Here is a 14859-nt window from a genome sequence, read left to right on the forward strand (position 1 = left end):
TAGATGTTGGTACAAAGATGCTACGTGACTATTGGCTCGATGATGCTCATGAGATTTATTCCTTTGGTACCGAAATGACAAGGTTTATGTTTTGATGGTCGATTCTTTTCAAAGTATATCAGAGCCATAATAGTTTGGTACCCAGGCCCCGAGGAGAAGGAGGTGGGTTGTAAAGTGAAGCCCACTCACACATCCTTTTATGTGTCCTGAAATCCTCTGAGCCTTAGTGCATCTGAAGGACTGCTCAGTGAAAATACAAACACTAATGCATTTTAAAAGACCCTCCTTTTCTGAACGTTGTCATTCAGTGAGAAGGAAACCAGAAAAACAGAAGAACACATTTATTTGTATATCATTTGACGATGGCTGACTTACTAGCTTCTTGATTGATTAAAATAATTGATTGATCATCAAATAATTTGTTCCCTGCTCCTTATTATTTATATATTTAAAAACAAAATATTCACTTTCATTTCCAACCATATGTGACCTCAAGTAACACTACAAACAACACATAAAGCTTGCTGATGCGTTATCCTAGAAAGCCTCTGTCTATTCCACCTTCCCTGTTTCATGCAGCCGCTCATCATGTCATGGATGAAGGCTAATTTGTAGAGCAAAATCCCCCGGCAAGTTGAGAACACTTTGATAATCTCCTGGTGAGCCAGGCTTTAAATGAACAGGTGCCAAGATAAATGCACCCTGCAACTATCCTAATGATAAGCAAACAACATAGGCCTGGAGTGTGTGAAATGCTGTCACACAAGGTAGAAGCCTGTAGCAATTCTGGCATCTTGGAAGGGAGTAGAACCCTTAAAGGCCTTAAAAAACAAGCGTGTGCACTTTGAACAACCCTGCCACCCAAAGGGATCTTCAGGGAACTTTAATGTTCTTACACAGCCATTTAAAATTTGTGACTCACCCTGAGGGTGACAAGAGAATCCCTAAAGGTCCCATGATTTTTTGCAGAGAAAATGCTCTTTTGTATCTGTGTAATGCCGTAGCCATTACCACTGACTTTGGTGGATTAAAATCATATGCCACCGTACACATCCACAATAGGACAGAGTTTGTCTTCCACAGAGATCCGCAGAATGGAGTCCCTGACTGTCTGGTGTATTTATGATGCGTCACAAGCCGGATACTGAAATGAAAGAGGCACCACTCGAGGGGCTCTCTGTCTTAATCCGTGGACATTATCTCTACACTGTAAGTGGGTCTTGGCTCGTTACCTCGCAGTAGAGAGCCAGGCTGGCAGGGTTGCAGGGAATAGAGGCAGAAAGGAGAGGGGAAGGAGGGAGGGTTTCGCCCAGCCGCCGAGAATGTAATCTCTAGATTAGGGGGCGAGACGAATTCCTGCTGCCAGCCTGACCTTGTCAAGGCAATGGAGGAGCCAGAGTGAAATTGAGATTTCAGGACAGGAGCGTGTCGAGGCGTTTTTTTATTTATTTATTTATTTATTCTTTTAGCAGTAGCGTTTCCCTTTCAAGGGTCATAGCCTTGACACCATGACTCACACTAAACGTGTGTGGTCACACTGGGAGCACACATGAAAACATGAAACTGTTTCTGGCACCGACCATACGGCCTGAAACCCTCAGAAGTCAGTCAGACTCATGCACAGAGTCTTTATGGGAGGAGGAGACAATATATGGAAAGAAATAAAGGCCATAGCAACATGGTGTTATTGGAAATTTTTTAAATTTCACCATCACGTGTGGATTTTATTATCAGTTCTACGTTCCAGTAAGAATGACTGAGGGTTAAATGCTGCCATTGTCATTTGTCAAGATTAAATATGTCATTTATTTCTCAGTATTTGGATTTTTTAACCTTTAAATGTGAGCTTTGTTACAGAATATGCTTCTGTGTTGATTTAAATGTTGCTAATCTCTGATTGGCGTATGAAATCACGTTTTTCAAAATGAGCCCTTCAAACTGGTGGGAAAAGCCATAAACAGAAATATAAAAGTCTCTCATATTGTAAAACAAATTTTGCTTTTGTCACATTCCATTGCACATTGGAAAAATAGGTTGTATTTAGTTGTATGCAGAGTATTTTGTTAAGAAGCTTCCATCTTGAATATTCCTCCATTTATATTTCAATTGTCTGAGTGAACTCAATGTCCTTTGATTTGGTTTGTGTAAGCACGCTACCGTGGATAGAAACTGGAAAAATGAGAATAATGATGTGACATTCCTGTTTGAGTATTTCATTCATTTGACCCGTAATTGCAAAACAACAAAATAATGAGTCTGTCTGCCATGGAACGCACCGTGCCGCATCAGTTGCACAAAGCAAGTGGCGGAAAGCTGCTGATAAACTAGCATTGTGCCGTTTACACAAGCTACAGTATTTTCATTGTCTGAGACGCTCGCCGAAGCAGAGGAGAAAGTCTCTCAATTTTCAGTTCAATTATTTACGGAGGAAAGCGCACTGAGAGCTAAGTTCTGTCTGTGGAGGTGCACACTGGTGAATGTAGAACGGTTTAAATAATAATAACCTTTGTTAAATACAAAAGAAGACAGAAAATTATGTCTTTTCTGATATTCCGTGATTAGGAACGTGAGCATACATCACTTTTTACATCAAATACCATAAAAAATACCATAACATGTGAAAGTGAAATTTCCAATGTTTCTCATATGACTTTATTCATTAGTCGTGTCATAATGATATAGGTCCTGGCAGTCTGTATTTACTGCAGTGTACAGTTAGATAAGAACCTGTAGGTTTAGCCACTAACATAAACAATGTGGCACGAAACCCTTATTACGTACAATGAATTCAGAATCTTTAACGACTCCACTCTGTGAAAGAAAACCCTTCATTTCCATGGCTCTCTTCTCACTCCTCCATAGCTTTCACTCACACCACAAACAAAGTGTCATGAAATCTACAAGTCAAAGTCTGTGTCGACTTAACTCAAAGTGGAGACGCACACCGATATCACAGAACCCTCGAACATTCAAAAGCAACAGTGAGCTTTTGGGTAATTAGTGTTTGAATCGCTGCACGCAGCACGGGGAATGCAGTTCTCATTATATTTGCTGCCTGTGAACTTTGGCTTCACACATATTGTTTACACACAGACTGCCTTATTAGAGAACTGCCGACCAAATGCTATTTTTTGCGTTTAGATTAAAGCAACACGGGCTCTTACTTCTGTAATATCGTTGAGAATACGTTTTAGAAAATGCCTCTATGATAATTCACAAAGTAAACACAAAAAAATCCTTAAGACTGCAATGTAAAGCGATTATTAATAGATCTGTGTCCTCTGCACTCTTCGGTGTATCTTGGCGTATACTCCAACATGCACTTAACATGAGCATCAATTTCTTATGGATCTGCTTCACTGACATTAAAGGAGTAGTTGAACATTTTGGGAAATCTGCTTTTGTGGGCAGAATGAAGGGATCAATACACGTTCGTGTCTGTGCATTAACTACAAAGACGGCTGACCATGCAGCTGACTAAATGTTCACCAGGGAATAGTTACTTTATTTTTGGACTTCATGTGAAGGGTATTGATACTAAAAATTACATGTGAACATTAATAAAAACAACACAGTTTAACTACATAGCAAAGCATATATGGTTTTGGGCTTTTCACTCTTAAGAGGTTCAATGAGATGTCGAAGAAAGTGTTTACCACTAAATTGTACTTAAATGTAATAGAAGCCAGCATTTTAAAGTTACACCTATTGTTGAGGGCATTGTATATATTTACCTTTTTTTATATTTCGAAAACCAGAAAAGCAAAAACATTAACAAAAGACTGGTTTGCATTGATTCTGTTTGCATTGCAGATCAGAAGGACGGACATTATGTTCAGGGCACGTAAAACCAAAGTGACATATGATCCCATTAGTCCTTCGTCTTGTCCACTAACAAGTGGGAACACCTGGTGTGCAGATCCTGTATTAATGATCTCAACCCTCAACATGAAATTGGTCGACTTAATGACCCAGTTGCCTCCGTCCCCATCTCGACTCTCCAGCACGCAGCTGAAGTCATGCATAATCCCACCAAATCTACCCGGCTTATGCATTTTAAATGGGAAGGCCTAAATCATAGAGCTGCTTTTAGGCGAGAGCATTTCTAATAGAAAAGCAGACAGCTGGGATGCTTTCCCATTGTGGGGCGTCATCACAAAGCCAGATGCATTTTAGAGACGATAAATACATTTTTAATGTGTGCAAAGGTTGTAAAGTTGAGATGTTTCAAGCGGGACCATCTTTCTTAAAGATTGTAAACATGAAGAACTCGGGGGAAACCACATTCTGAGATGCTCTCTTCTTAAATGAAAAATATAAAAATGGTTGGTTACAACTCTGGTTTTGTTTTTGTAGTTGTGTACTCACTTTATTTCTAAATCTGTGAAAAAATAAAGGCAGTTCATCTTTATAAACCAACATGCATTACCTGCTAACAGATTCAAACCAACGAATGAAGGAAATATTGAGCTATTGAATAAAATATTGAATTTATTTAAGTTATTCTTCGCACGGTTTGACTCTTTGGGCTTTGGAGCAGCCACTTGATCTATACCGTATATTGTTGAATATGTATGATGAGATCTGATGCAGCTGGGACATGTTGGTTATAACTGAAAAGCAGCTTAGAGAAGCTGCTAATGTGCAACATATTCAGTAGTTTTTATCTGCTTTGGTTTTTTTAGCTCTCCAAAAGGATTTGATATATATATATAAGATATACATTTTTATTTAATTTTTAATTCTCGTTTTTATAGCTGATGTTTGCCTGGAACAAAGCAGATTTTTTCCGCAGGTCATGTGATCATATCTAAAGGCAGAGCTGTCCCGAACGGCCACACTTGAAGGTGGAATGGAAAACCTGCTCTCATTTAGAGGGCCTGTCGTACCAATGGGGATAACAGCTACACACGTCTCAACTGTCTCCCCTCAAAGGCAGCCTTGGTTTTGTACTTGTTTGAGTGTCTGAAGACTAAAAAAAAAGAGAATTTTATCTAAAGGGAAGTTTAAATTCTTCCAACTTTCTTACCTCTGCATACCTGGAATGTTTAAGACTGTTGGATTTTTGGTTTCAAATAAAAAAAACAGAAAACATGGCATCTTGCAAGTTGACACTTCTTTGAGTCCAATATCCAGTTTGCATGTATCTATTATTTGTGTGCAGAGGTTTATGTGCACAAAAAGGGGTTATTACTGACATGTCAGGTGTTATTGCTTTCAGTTTCTCCTCCAAATAAAGTAATCATGTTACTTTTGCTATTTACTAATCGTCTTACTTATCATGTCAGACTCGATTGTGGAATTGTCACTAAGTTATACTTGGATTTTAGATTAAATCTATTCAAATGAAATCAGAACAATAATAAATATGTATACACATATAGGACTAAGTTGAAGGTGTGTTGCTCCTGCCATTCTCAAATAGAAGCAAAGCAATGAAAAGGTTTTATCTGCTGTTCAGGAGTAAGAAAAGGAAATCATGTATAAGCAGCACCAACCTTTATCAGGGGAACACGGTGTACATGCATATTCAATAATATATACACAGAGTGACTCCCCCAGAGCTCATAGAGTCAGAAATAAGGACATCTTCAACATTCAATATTCCTTTGAGTCATTTCATTTGAATGTTCGAGCAGCTGAGACGCACATTGGCCACTGAAGAGTTTCATTCCTCACACAACTTCACTCGTCATTCTTGTTGCTGTAGATGCATATTCACTTGGGTTAGCTGGAGTCTGATGTGCTTTAGCACTTAGCATTTGTAGCTCTGCTGTGAGAATGATTGTGGGTATAACATCCCATGACATGGTGATGTAAGCATTTCCAGTGACTAACACTAGTTGTTTCATTCTGAAACTGCAGTGGCGATGTATGTAATCTGATGAACCTCCATTGATAGTAGAAGGCAAAACAATGATGACATTATCTTGTTTGAGATTTTACACGTAATCTTCCCTTGTTTTACCTTGGTCCCCCTCCCACTTCCCCTTCCCCCCCACCCCGTCATATGCACGAGCACAAGTACCCCCTGTTGCTGATTGGCTGGAAAAGTGTTGTACTGTTCAGCTGCTTTAACTTTCTTTCTTTACCAAGTATAGAGCCACAGCTGTGCTTTTAGACAGTGATGTTTTCCAGCACACACACACAGAGTTTACAGCTGGTGGACCATGAGGAGATATTAGCAGAATTTGACAAAAGCACACCTTTAAGGAACAGCAGCCATACCAATAGACAAAGAGACCTTTACTGATGCTATTTCTCAAAGGATCAAAAAGAGAATATCAAGCTATGCACTATCCACTTGCAGTCAGAAGAGAGGAGTCTCGACAGAAGGCACACTGTGCTCGTGTCAGTGATTCATGTTCAAATCTCTTTCTTTTGAACCCTCGGTAATGACTCAAAGGTGGAGGGTGCTTCTCACTGTGGTTAGTTCACACTCGCCGATTCTCCATTGCCATGTTCAGAGTGAGCTCATTTACTTTGGCTGCTTATTACACCGGCTGATTGTAGAAACCCCTCTGGGGTTTGTTTGCTCTTGAAATGCAAAAATGTATTTTCGGGGCAAATCTGGAAAATTGTGCTGAAAGCTTGAGAAAGAAAATGGTTTGTAGTTGAAATGGTTTCGTTCTTAATCTCCCAACATATCAGAGCCGGAATGTTTTGAGGACAAGGCTTGGTGTAAAGGAGGAAACTCCTTCTTGGCATGTTGCTAGGCGATGCATTAATATTAAAGCCCCCCCTTGGGATAAACTGAAGCTTAAAGATATCTCCATCTGAAGATATGTCTTTTATCCTCGTTAAACCTCATATCAGAGGATTTCATTACATTCTGAAATGAACGCTGCAGAGCTTTGCTGAGGAATCCCAAGCACCTTTTTAGTTTCTTGTTTGCCTGGCTCATTTCTCATCTTGTGTAATTGAAAAACATGGGCATGTGGTGAATCTGGGTGTTTAAACATGTGAACATGTTTGAGTTTATCATGCTTTTACATAACAGACCTTATTTCTGCCTGAATCTAATCATCACATCAGATTTTTAAGCACGCTTCAAAAACTGAAAAGCTGAAGCATCACAATTGCTGTGTATTTTCCATTTAAAATCACTTTGCGTAGGAGAAATAAATCTGTGATGGAGTTCACTCGCTGCCTTACCCTTTCCCCTGCTGGGCTTTTAGCCTGGAGTCTTTGTCGTAGCCTCTCTGCACCTCTCAGCTGCCCTCTCTGCAAAACAATTTTCCTGGCACTGAAACACAGATGTTATCCATCTGATTAAACGTTCAAGGTTACATCTCCAAATACATCAAAGTCTACCTCTCCCAAATGAAGAAGCGTGACAGCCAATATTTTTGGTCGCCTGGAGGTGCAGGCTCCAGTGTCCTCCCCATCATTTTTTTTATTAGGAACATGAAAGGGACTCTAGCACATGTCGTATCTGTACAAGTAAATTGGTGTGTCTTCTCAAAAGGTGAGATGAATGACGCTAAAGGAACTTAACAATTTTTCATTTGTCAATAGAAGCATAATTTGTAGGGTTCGCTAAGCTGACCGACAAATTGTTGAGCAAATCTGCTGACTATTATTCAACTGTCTCCCAGTTGCTGCCAGTGTTTGACGCTGACTGCTTTTAATTTGTAGTCTTCAATCCCCGAGATAACTCCATGAAGTCATCAAAGGATACTTTGTCAGTCTTGGTGCGACGCCTCCAGAGCCACAGACGAAAATTTACAACCATGTGCTGAAGTCGTCATGACCAGGAACCTGACCTGAATTTGTGATATGGTGGAGCTTCCCTCTGGGAGAATTATCAAGTCAAATTGCTAAACATTTGCTTTTTCCATCTTATTAAATCTAAAGATTTTCTGCTTTTGTGTTTCTTCTGATTTTGATATCTTTGGGTTTGAAGATGTGACTTTGAATTCCTTCTGAACAATCTATCAACCGACACAAATCACAAGATTACAAGAACAGTCAAACAATTTGGGAAATTAATCTAATTTGCCACGTATTTTTTGAGATAAGAACATTGGTACAACCTGATGAATTGGTCTGCAACGAAAGAGGGTTTCCATAAACAGCTTGCTTGGTATATGAAATGTCAGAAAATATTAAAAAGAAAACACCCATCACAATGTACTAAAGCCCAAGCTGTCATATTCAGATTCCTTGTTTTGTAAGACCATGCAAGAAGCCAGAGATATGTGGTTAATCATCATAGAAGAAGCATATATATATATATTCACAGTTGGCTTTACAATGTCTTAAGTGATTAATCAGTTATCAAAATAGTCAATAGCTAATTAATTTTCTGTAAAATGAGTAGTTGTTTTTTTAACCTCTAATTTTATTGCTGTACCAATATAGAAATTGGAGGTGAAAGCATTGCTTTCAATAAAGACTGGGAGCAGGGATAAACACCTGGCTCTTGATCAAAAATACAACTGCCAACACATTCAGAGTTCCCTAATTAACCTGCAATTTACAAACACAAACAGTAATGGAGGAGGAACAGTTTCTGGTTTGAGGGTTCGTTTCATGCTGAAACCTTCTGTTGGGCAAAGGGTCTCTGATTATGGTTGCCACAGTAAGTTTTTGGTACCAGTGTGGTTGTCCAGAGCCAAAACCAAAACCTGTGCTCACTGACCTGGCAACCAGAGTTACAGCCTGAGCGGATGCACAGAAATGCAGGTGGACTGAAACAGTTGCAGCACATAAATCTCCTTGTACTTGAGAGCTGACAGAAACCTGGCTAGCAAGAACATGGAATCGCGATTCTTTGGAAAATGAGTGTATTTCATGACATAAATATCTGCTTTTGACTGATGATGGTGGTAATATCTAAAGTTACCGTCCTGCATATATCTGCTGATTTTCATCACTAACCCATTACTTTTCTTCTTGCCTTTTTTTTTTTTAGAGATCGAAAAAATTCAGAAAGACGAGGAGAAGGAGGAGGAGAAGTTCATCGACGTTGTCATCAACAAGAACATGAAACTGGGCCAGAAAGTTTTAATACCAGTCAAGCAGTTTCCTAAAGTAAGTGCTATAGTACCACCACCAGAGACTTCTCCAAGAATGTGATGTGCACAGATAGAGAATTTTAGATGGTGTTATTTATAGATAATGAAGCCAACTACAGTTGCTCTAGTTTTGATTTAAATTTCTTACAACAGCCACTTGACAGTTTTTGTTGATGCTCTATGTTATTAGATGTAGCATATCTGGAAGACGGCAAACAGGCGGAGTGTCGGCTGACAGAACTGGGGTAGAACTATATTAGGGAAGTTACTTCCTGTCTGAAGGATCGTTGGAGCTTCTGAAATGTTACAACTGTAAACCTCACTCCTCCCTCAGACACACACCTCTCCATCGCTCTGACATTGGTCAAAGATGGGCTGATATCTCTGGGTTGGGCGATGTCTACTGATTTGACGTATGACAATGTGCAGTGAAATGCAACGCAGTGTAGAAAACATTCAGCTGCGGCTTCTCATTTCCATCTACTGCTGACGGTGACTGCAGCTAATTGAGTTGAGGGCAGGCCGAAGTGAAACTGTTGTCAGTTTGTGCGCTCTCTGTCTCGTCAAAGATTGGTTTGTCCAAGAGGAACTGACGCTCTGTAACACAACTGCACAACCAGTTCCAACAAATCCAACAGAGTGAGGCGTCTTAGTGTTTTGTTTCATGTCTCAGTCAGGAATGGCATTCTTCTAAATTAACTTTTATTGAAATAATATTGATGATATACACTCACAAACCAAATATTATATCTTTGAACCAGGACGTTCTGTATTTTGAATGACAAGTTCATCAATATTGAGGTGTGTGAGAAGAACAAGTGTATGTGGATACGCAAACCTTCTGCTTTCTAGTTTGACTGATCATGTTTAAGCAGGCTTTGGTTGCCCGCTGGTAAACTGTCAGAGCAATTTACCTGAAGTCATAGGCAGGTAGATGTTAAAAATTTGCTAAGATGTTGTCTGGACCTAAAACACCAACAAAAAGTATCGCTGCTTGTGTTTTGTGTGGAGATTCATGTGATTAAAGAAAGTAGTCAGACTGTGAACAGTGTACAGTGAGCGGCACAGATTTCTGCTGTCTACACAGGAAGACACAAATATATTGGCCACATTGTAGATCCGTGCCTCAGCTGAGAGTGAATATGCAATGCGACACGGAACTCACATGTACCGAGTCCTCGACAGTCGGCTTCAGTGTGACCTCCCGGTGAAGTCGTTTGCAGTTGCCACATTTGAGAGCACTTCAGCCTCACAAGGAGCCACGCAGCGGTTTATTGGCGCCACACGCACTGTGCACGACAGGGATTTCCCACTGGGAGCGCGATGGGGAGGCTGATGTTAGAGTGAGAGGGCCACTCTTATACGTCTCTCCAGTTTTCACCTCAGCCCTCCTGGGGGGAGGTGTAGTGGAGACCTTCAGTACGTGGATGGAGAGAGCAGGGAGGAAACACAGCACAGGAGTCAGACACTGTACCAATCATACCCTCGAGGTGCATTTGGGTTGAGTTTCCCGGTGCTTTTCCTCATCAAAATCACGAGAATTTTAATGACATGCACAGTGAAATAATACAGTCAGTTTCTGGGTGTAAAAAACAGCAATATACCAGATTTTATATTAGCCCACACCCAGCGTTTACTTTAACACTTCATTGTAGCTTTAAAGACCCACCACAGAGTCGTATCAGCTCAGTGACACATCCTCACTCCACCAGACTCTTTCATTTAAAATAAGGAAAGAATGAGTACCAGGCAAAAGTGAAACAATAGTTCGATTAATATTTTATAACACAGGTGATATTTGTAATATAGATTTTTTGCAAATTCTAAACTATTGTTAAAAAGATTTTGGGCCTTACACCCAATGCCAAGCACAACAATAGAATTCGGATTTGAGCAAACAAACATGGTCTGAAGTCAATTGCACACTATTTAACTCTTTGTTATTTTAAGGGCCCGTTATACACCTACATAGCAGGCGCCTAACATATTTACACTCTGCTTGTTACACACACAGATGATGATCTGTCATGCATGTGGTGAAACTGGTTTCTCTTCAGAGAACTGTCACCTTTACTACCTTCAAATCTGTGCTGGTCTAATCAAAATTGATATTTTTCTTTTAAATGTTCAAATGGTAATATTATTCACCCTGAGAGCAGTAATGTCTGTAGCAAGTTGCATGCATCCAACAGTTGTTGAGATATTTCCGTCAGGATCAAATTGGTTCACTGAGAGACCTACATTACTGTCAATAATGATAATAACACATATATTCCACTGTGCCTTTCTAGACACCCAAGGACACCTTACAATATCAAGTTTAATCCATGTGCTTTTGATGATGCTCCAGCTGAATTGCATTGTTGGAATGTCAGACTGTTTTCTAGGTAGGGAGATGCCATATCTTTAAGATTATATTGTTTTTGTACCGTCCTTTACAGTGATAACTTTTTACAGTATATCAGTTATTAAAGTGGCCAGAGTGACTAGAAAAAAATGACTTTTCAACATATAAAAAGTCTCATATATCAATAAATACTGCATGTTTATATTTATGTACATTTACTTGGCACTAAAAGCTAACCTAACTAGCAGCATTTCAATCTGACATAAGTGACCATATGTCAGTGTGGTTATGATCTTTAGGAAACTTTGCTTGAATTCTTCTTGAGTCCTTAGGTGATGACATTACATTTTACATTACATTTCATTTAGCTGACGCTTTTATCCAAAGCGACTTACAATAAGTGCATTCATCCATGAGGGTACAAACCCAGAACAACAAGAATCAAGAAAGTACAAATTCTTCAAAAAAGCTAAACTACAAAGTGCTATAAGTAAGTGCCATTTAAGTGCCACTAAATTGTAGACATGTAGAGCTGACATTAATTCTACAAAAACAATCTCGATGAGCACTGATGTACTACATATGGACTGTATGCCATGTCCTCAGAAAGCTGATCTGAGTCTCCTAGGTTCACAGCTAAACAGATTTGCTTTGACAGCTTTGATAAGTAGAGCCACTAATACGCTGTTTAGAGCTCCAACAAGCCAGCAGAGGAAGACAAATTCAATTTGTTCTGTCTGACAGGTAGCAATGGCAAGAGTGATCGGTTTGACTTGAATGGGTTTGCTTCTGAGCTGCGAGCATCACCTTTTGGCTTCTGGCATTGAAGTGGCACAGCCATTTTCCAAATAGACATTTAGAGGCATGTGCAGAGAGGTTAAATCCATCCTCCAACAAACATAGCTTTTCATCAAAATGAAGCAGGTAAGGACACCACGCTGCAGGTTCCACTCTGCTGATTCCCAGTGATAGAGCTGTTCCTCGCAGGTGATTTTTTAAAACCAAACACTGATGGATTTCTAGACTTTCTAAGATGTTTAGAAGAGTGATTATATTATAGTGTTACATGGTTTAGGTCTGTTGTGTCACTTCTCCCCCTTTTCTTTATCCTCACCCAACAGCTATTTATTTATAAAAAAGAAAAGAGAAGACATGATTAAAGCATTTTCTATGTAATAGAAAGAGTCTAATTCTGTGTCTCACTTCCAATGCTCCTATTCTTACAGTGGAGTCTATTAGTGCCATCACACTGGCAGGTATTAGGACATAATATTGGTCAAAATATTGAGTGTAAAACAATCTCAATGGTCGCCATCTCTGTCTGTCTGTAAAACGCATATCTTGAGAATTGTTCATCCGATTGGCTTCCCACTTTGCGTGTGTGTTGTGAAACGCACGAGGAAGAGCAGTATCGAATTTGGTGCAATTTTGACTCGCTATACGCTGAATATTATTAAACTTTGAATAGACAGGCGCTCTGTAGCAGTGGGGGGGCTGGGACTCAACAGCAGCAACGACAACTGATTCTCCAGTTGGGGGTTCTGCATACTGAGTGTTCACAGAAATGTGAGTAAATAGGTGAACAGCTCTTCATGCAGCAGCGGTGGAGCAGCTTCATGGTTCTGTGGACTGAGTCCTGCAGCAGGTCTTCATTTGCCACAGCTCAATAACTGCAGGTCACTTTTATAGTTTCAGAAATAACACTGCAACTAGCATTACCACAGGTCAAACAAACAGCCCATTCCAAACGGGGTTTATAATGGGAAATGCACTATTATTTTTCTAATTTGTGAAAAAGGGGGGTTGATGAAGGAGGAACTATGCCGTGACACAGATAACATAACGAACTAAAGCATTGTTAAGTGTGCAAAGCAGGCGGTAAAATATTTTGGCGTTGACGTCCGGTGCACACCAGCCATGTTTGATTCAGAACAACACGACCATGTTACTACGCCAGTGAGCATACTGTGTGGACAGCATTCTACATGTAAGAGCATCAGCATAAAGATTTTAAACCATGATTTAACTGATAATAACATAATGTCAAGCCCACTCAGGAAATAAAACAATTCCACCTTTGGAACAAGCATGTACTATTATCTGTACAGCCGCCGAAACTGCGGGCCCCGTCTCAGAGAGCATCTTTTGGCAGACAGCACTGCAGGCCATTAGCGAGGCGTAAGGAGTCCCACTGGTTTATTTCCAGTTCAGGCTGTGGCTTTTCTCTGCGCTGGGAGCGGTGATTTATCCTTCTGCTGTCGCTCCTGTCCTGCTGTCCTCAGCACAATCACTGCGCCGGCTCTCTGCGAGCGCACCTTTCGCCAGCCTCGCAGTAATACATTCAGCACATGATGAACAGATCTCACAAGCCCACCCCCGCCGCCACCAACCACCACCATCCCCCCCCAAACCAAGTTAAGTGTGATTAATCATACGTTATCTCTCTACTTGTGTCCGCTGTCTCCCTATTTATCCATTTCCTCTCCGTTTCAACAGACAACCAGGATATTGTGCAAACAGATTGAATCCGTTTTGGTATAATTTCAGTCATTGCTTCGTTTGCGTATTTTATTTTCGTCCATTTTTCTTGTGTGCAACTGGCAGCACGGCGCCGCAGCAGGCAGCAACCTGTGATTAAACACATCGGCTTTTATTCTGGTGATTACAGACAGAGGCAGCACAATCCTCTCACAAAGTCTAATGACATGAACCGGTACAGGAGCCCAGGCAGGTTTTAGTAAGCCTCATAATCCCTCGTGATAACGTAAGCATTAGCAAAAACCCCAGACGGATTTTGATATCTGATAAACAGCGGGGATTACAGTTATGTGTTCAGTAAGACTCATATATTTGGATTGTCCATATGAGGAGATGAGTGTGTGTGTGTGTGTGTGTGTGTGTGTGTGTGTGTGTGTGTGTGTGTGTGTGCGCGTGTGTCTCTCTGCAAATGTATTAACTGGGAGCTGATGTGTTTAAATATCAAGATTAAGACTTCTGTCTGACATTTACTGGCATTAGTCAAATAAATATCAAGCAAATCCTCCTGATCTCTTGTTAAATAGTGAAGAAGTTAAAATGGTCAGAAACCAATATCACTATATCATGCACATATGATTGTCTGAAGTGGATAAAAACTGTGTAAATCTAATACGTGAACAAGTTGCAAAAAGTTATACGCCTACATTAACCAGCTTTATTTATAGAGCCTAGGAAAGAGCTACAGAGTCTCTGTTTGTCCCCTTCACTCTACATTGTGCGCAGCATTTTACTCAGCCTAAGGTTTTCTATTTGGTGGTTTGATTAAACAAATGAAATTGCAATATACAAGATTTAAGCACAATCAGCCCGAACAATGAAGGTCTGGATTTGATTTAAACCCCAAAATCTAACTCTATCTCCCTGAAAATATCTAACTTATATAATTTATTATGTTTCTTATTTTGTAAATAATTTAACATTTAACTAGTTTTTTTTATTATTCTATGTTTTTTC

General features: G+C 39.9%; 1 protein-coding gene across 2 annotated transcripts in view; it reads left to right on the forward strand.

Moving 5' to 3' along the window:
- Positions 1–14859, forward strand: part of khdrbs3 (KH domain containing, RNA binding, signal transduction associated 3) — a 113914-nt gene that overhangs the window by 43123 nt on the left and 55932 nt on the right. For both annotated transcript variants that reach the window (XR_004698725.2, XM_035182042.2), the window contains exon 2: positions 8918–9036. Coding sequence is in view for 1 of the 2 variants with exons in the window: in XM_035182042.2 (XP_035037933.1) it covers positions 8918–9036 (119 nt within the window). In the remaining variant the exon portion in view is untranslated. The remainder of the gene's footprint in view (positions 1–8917; positions 9037–14859) is intronic.

This window comes from Hippoglossus stenolepis, chromosome 17 (assembly GCF_022539355.2).
Source record: "Hippoglossus stenolepis isolate QCI-W04-F060 chromosome 17, HSTE1.2, whole genome shotgun sequence".
NCBI classification, from domain to species: domain Eukaryota; kingdom Metazoa; phylum Chordata; class Actinopteri; order Pleuronectiformes; family Pleuronectidae; genus Hippoglossus; species Hippoglossus stenolepis.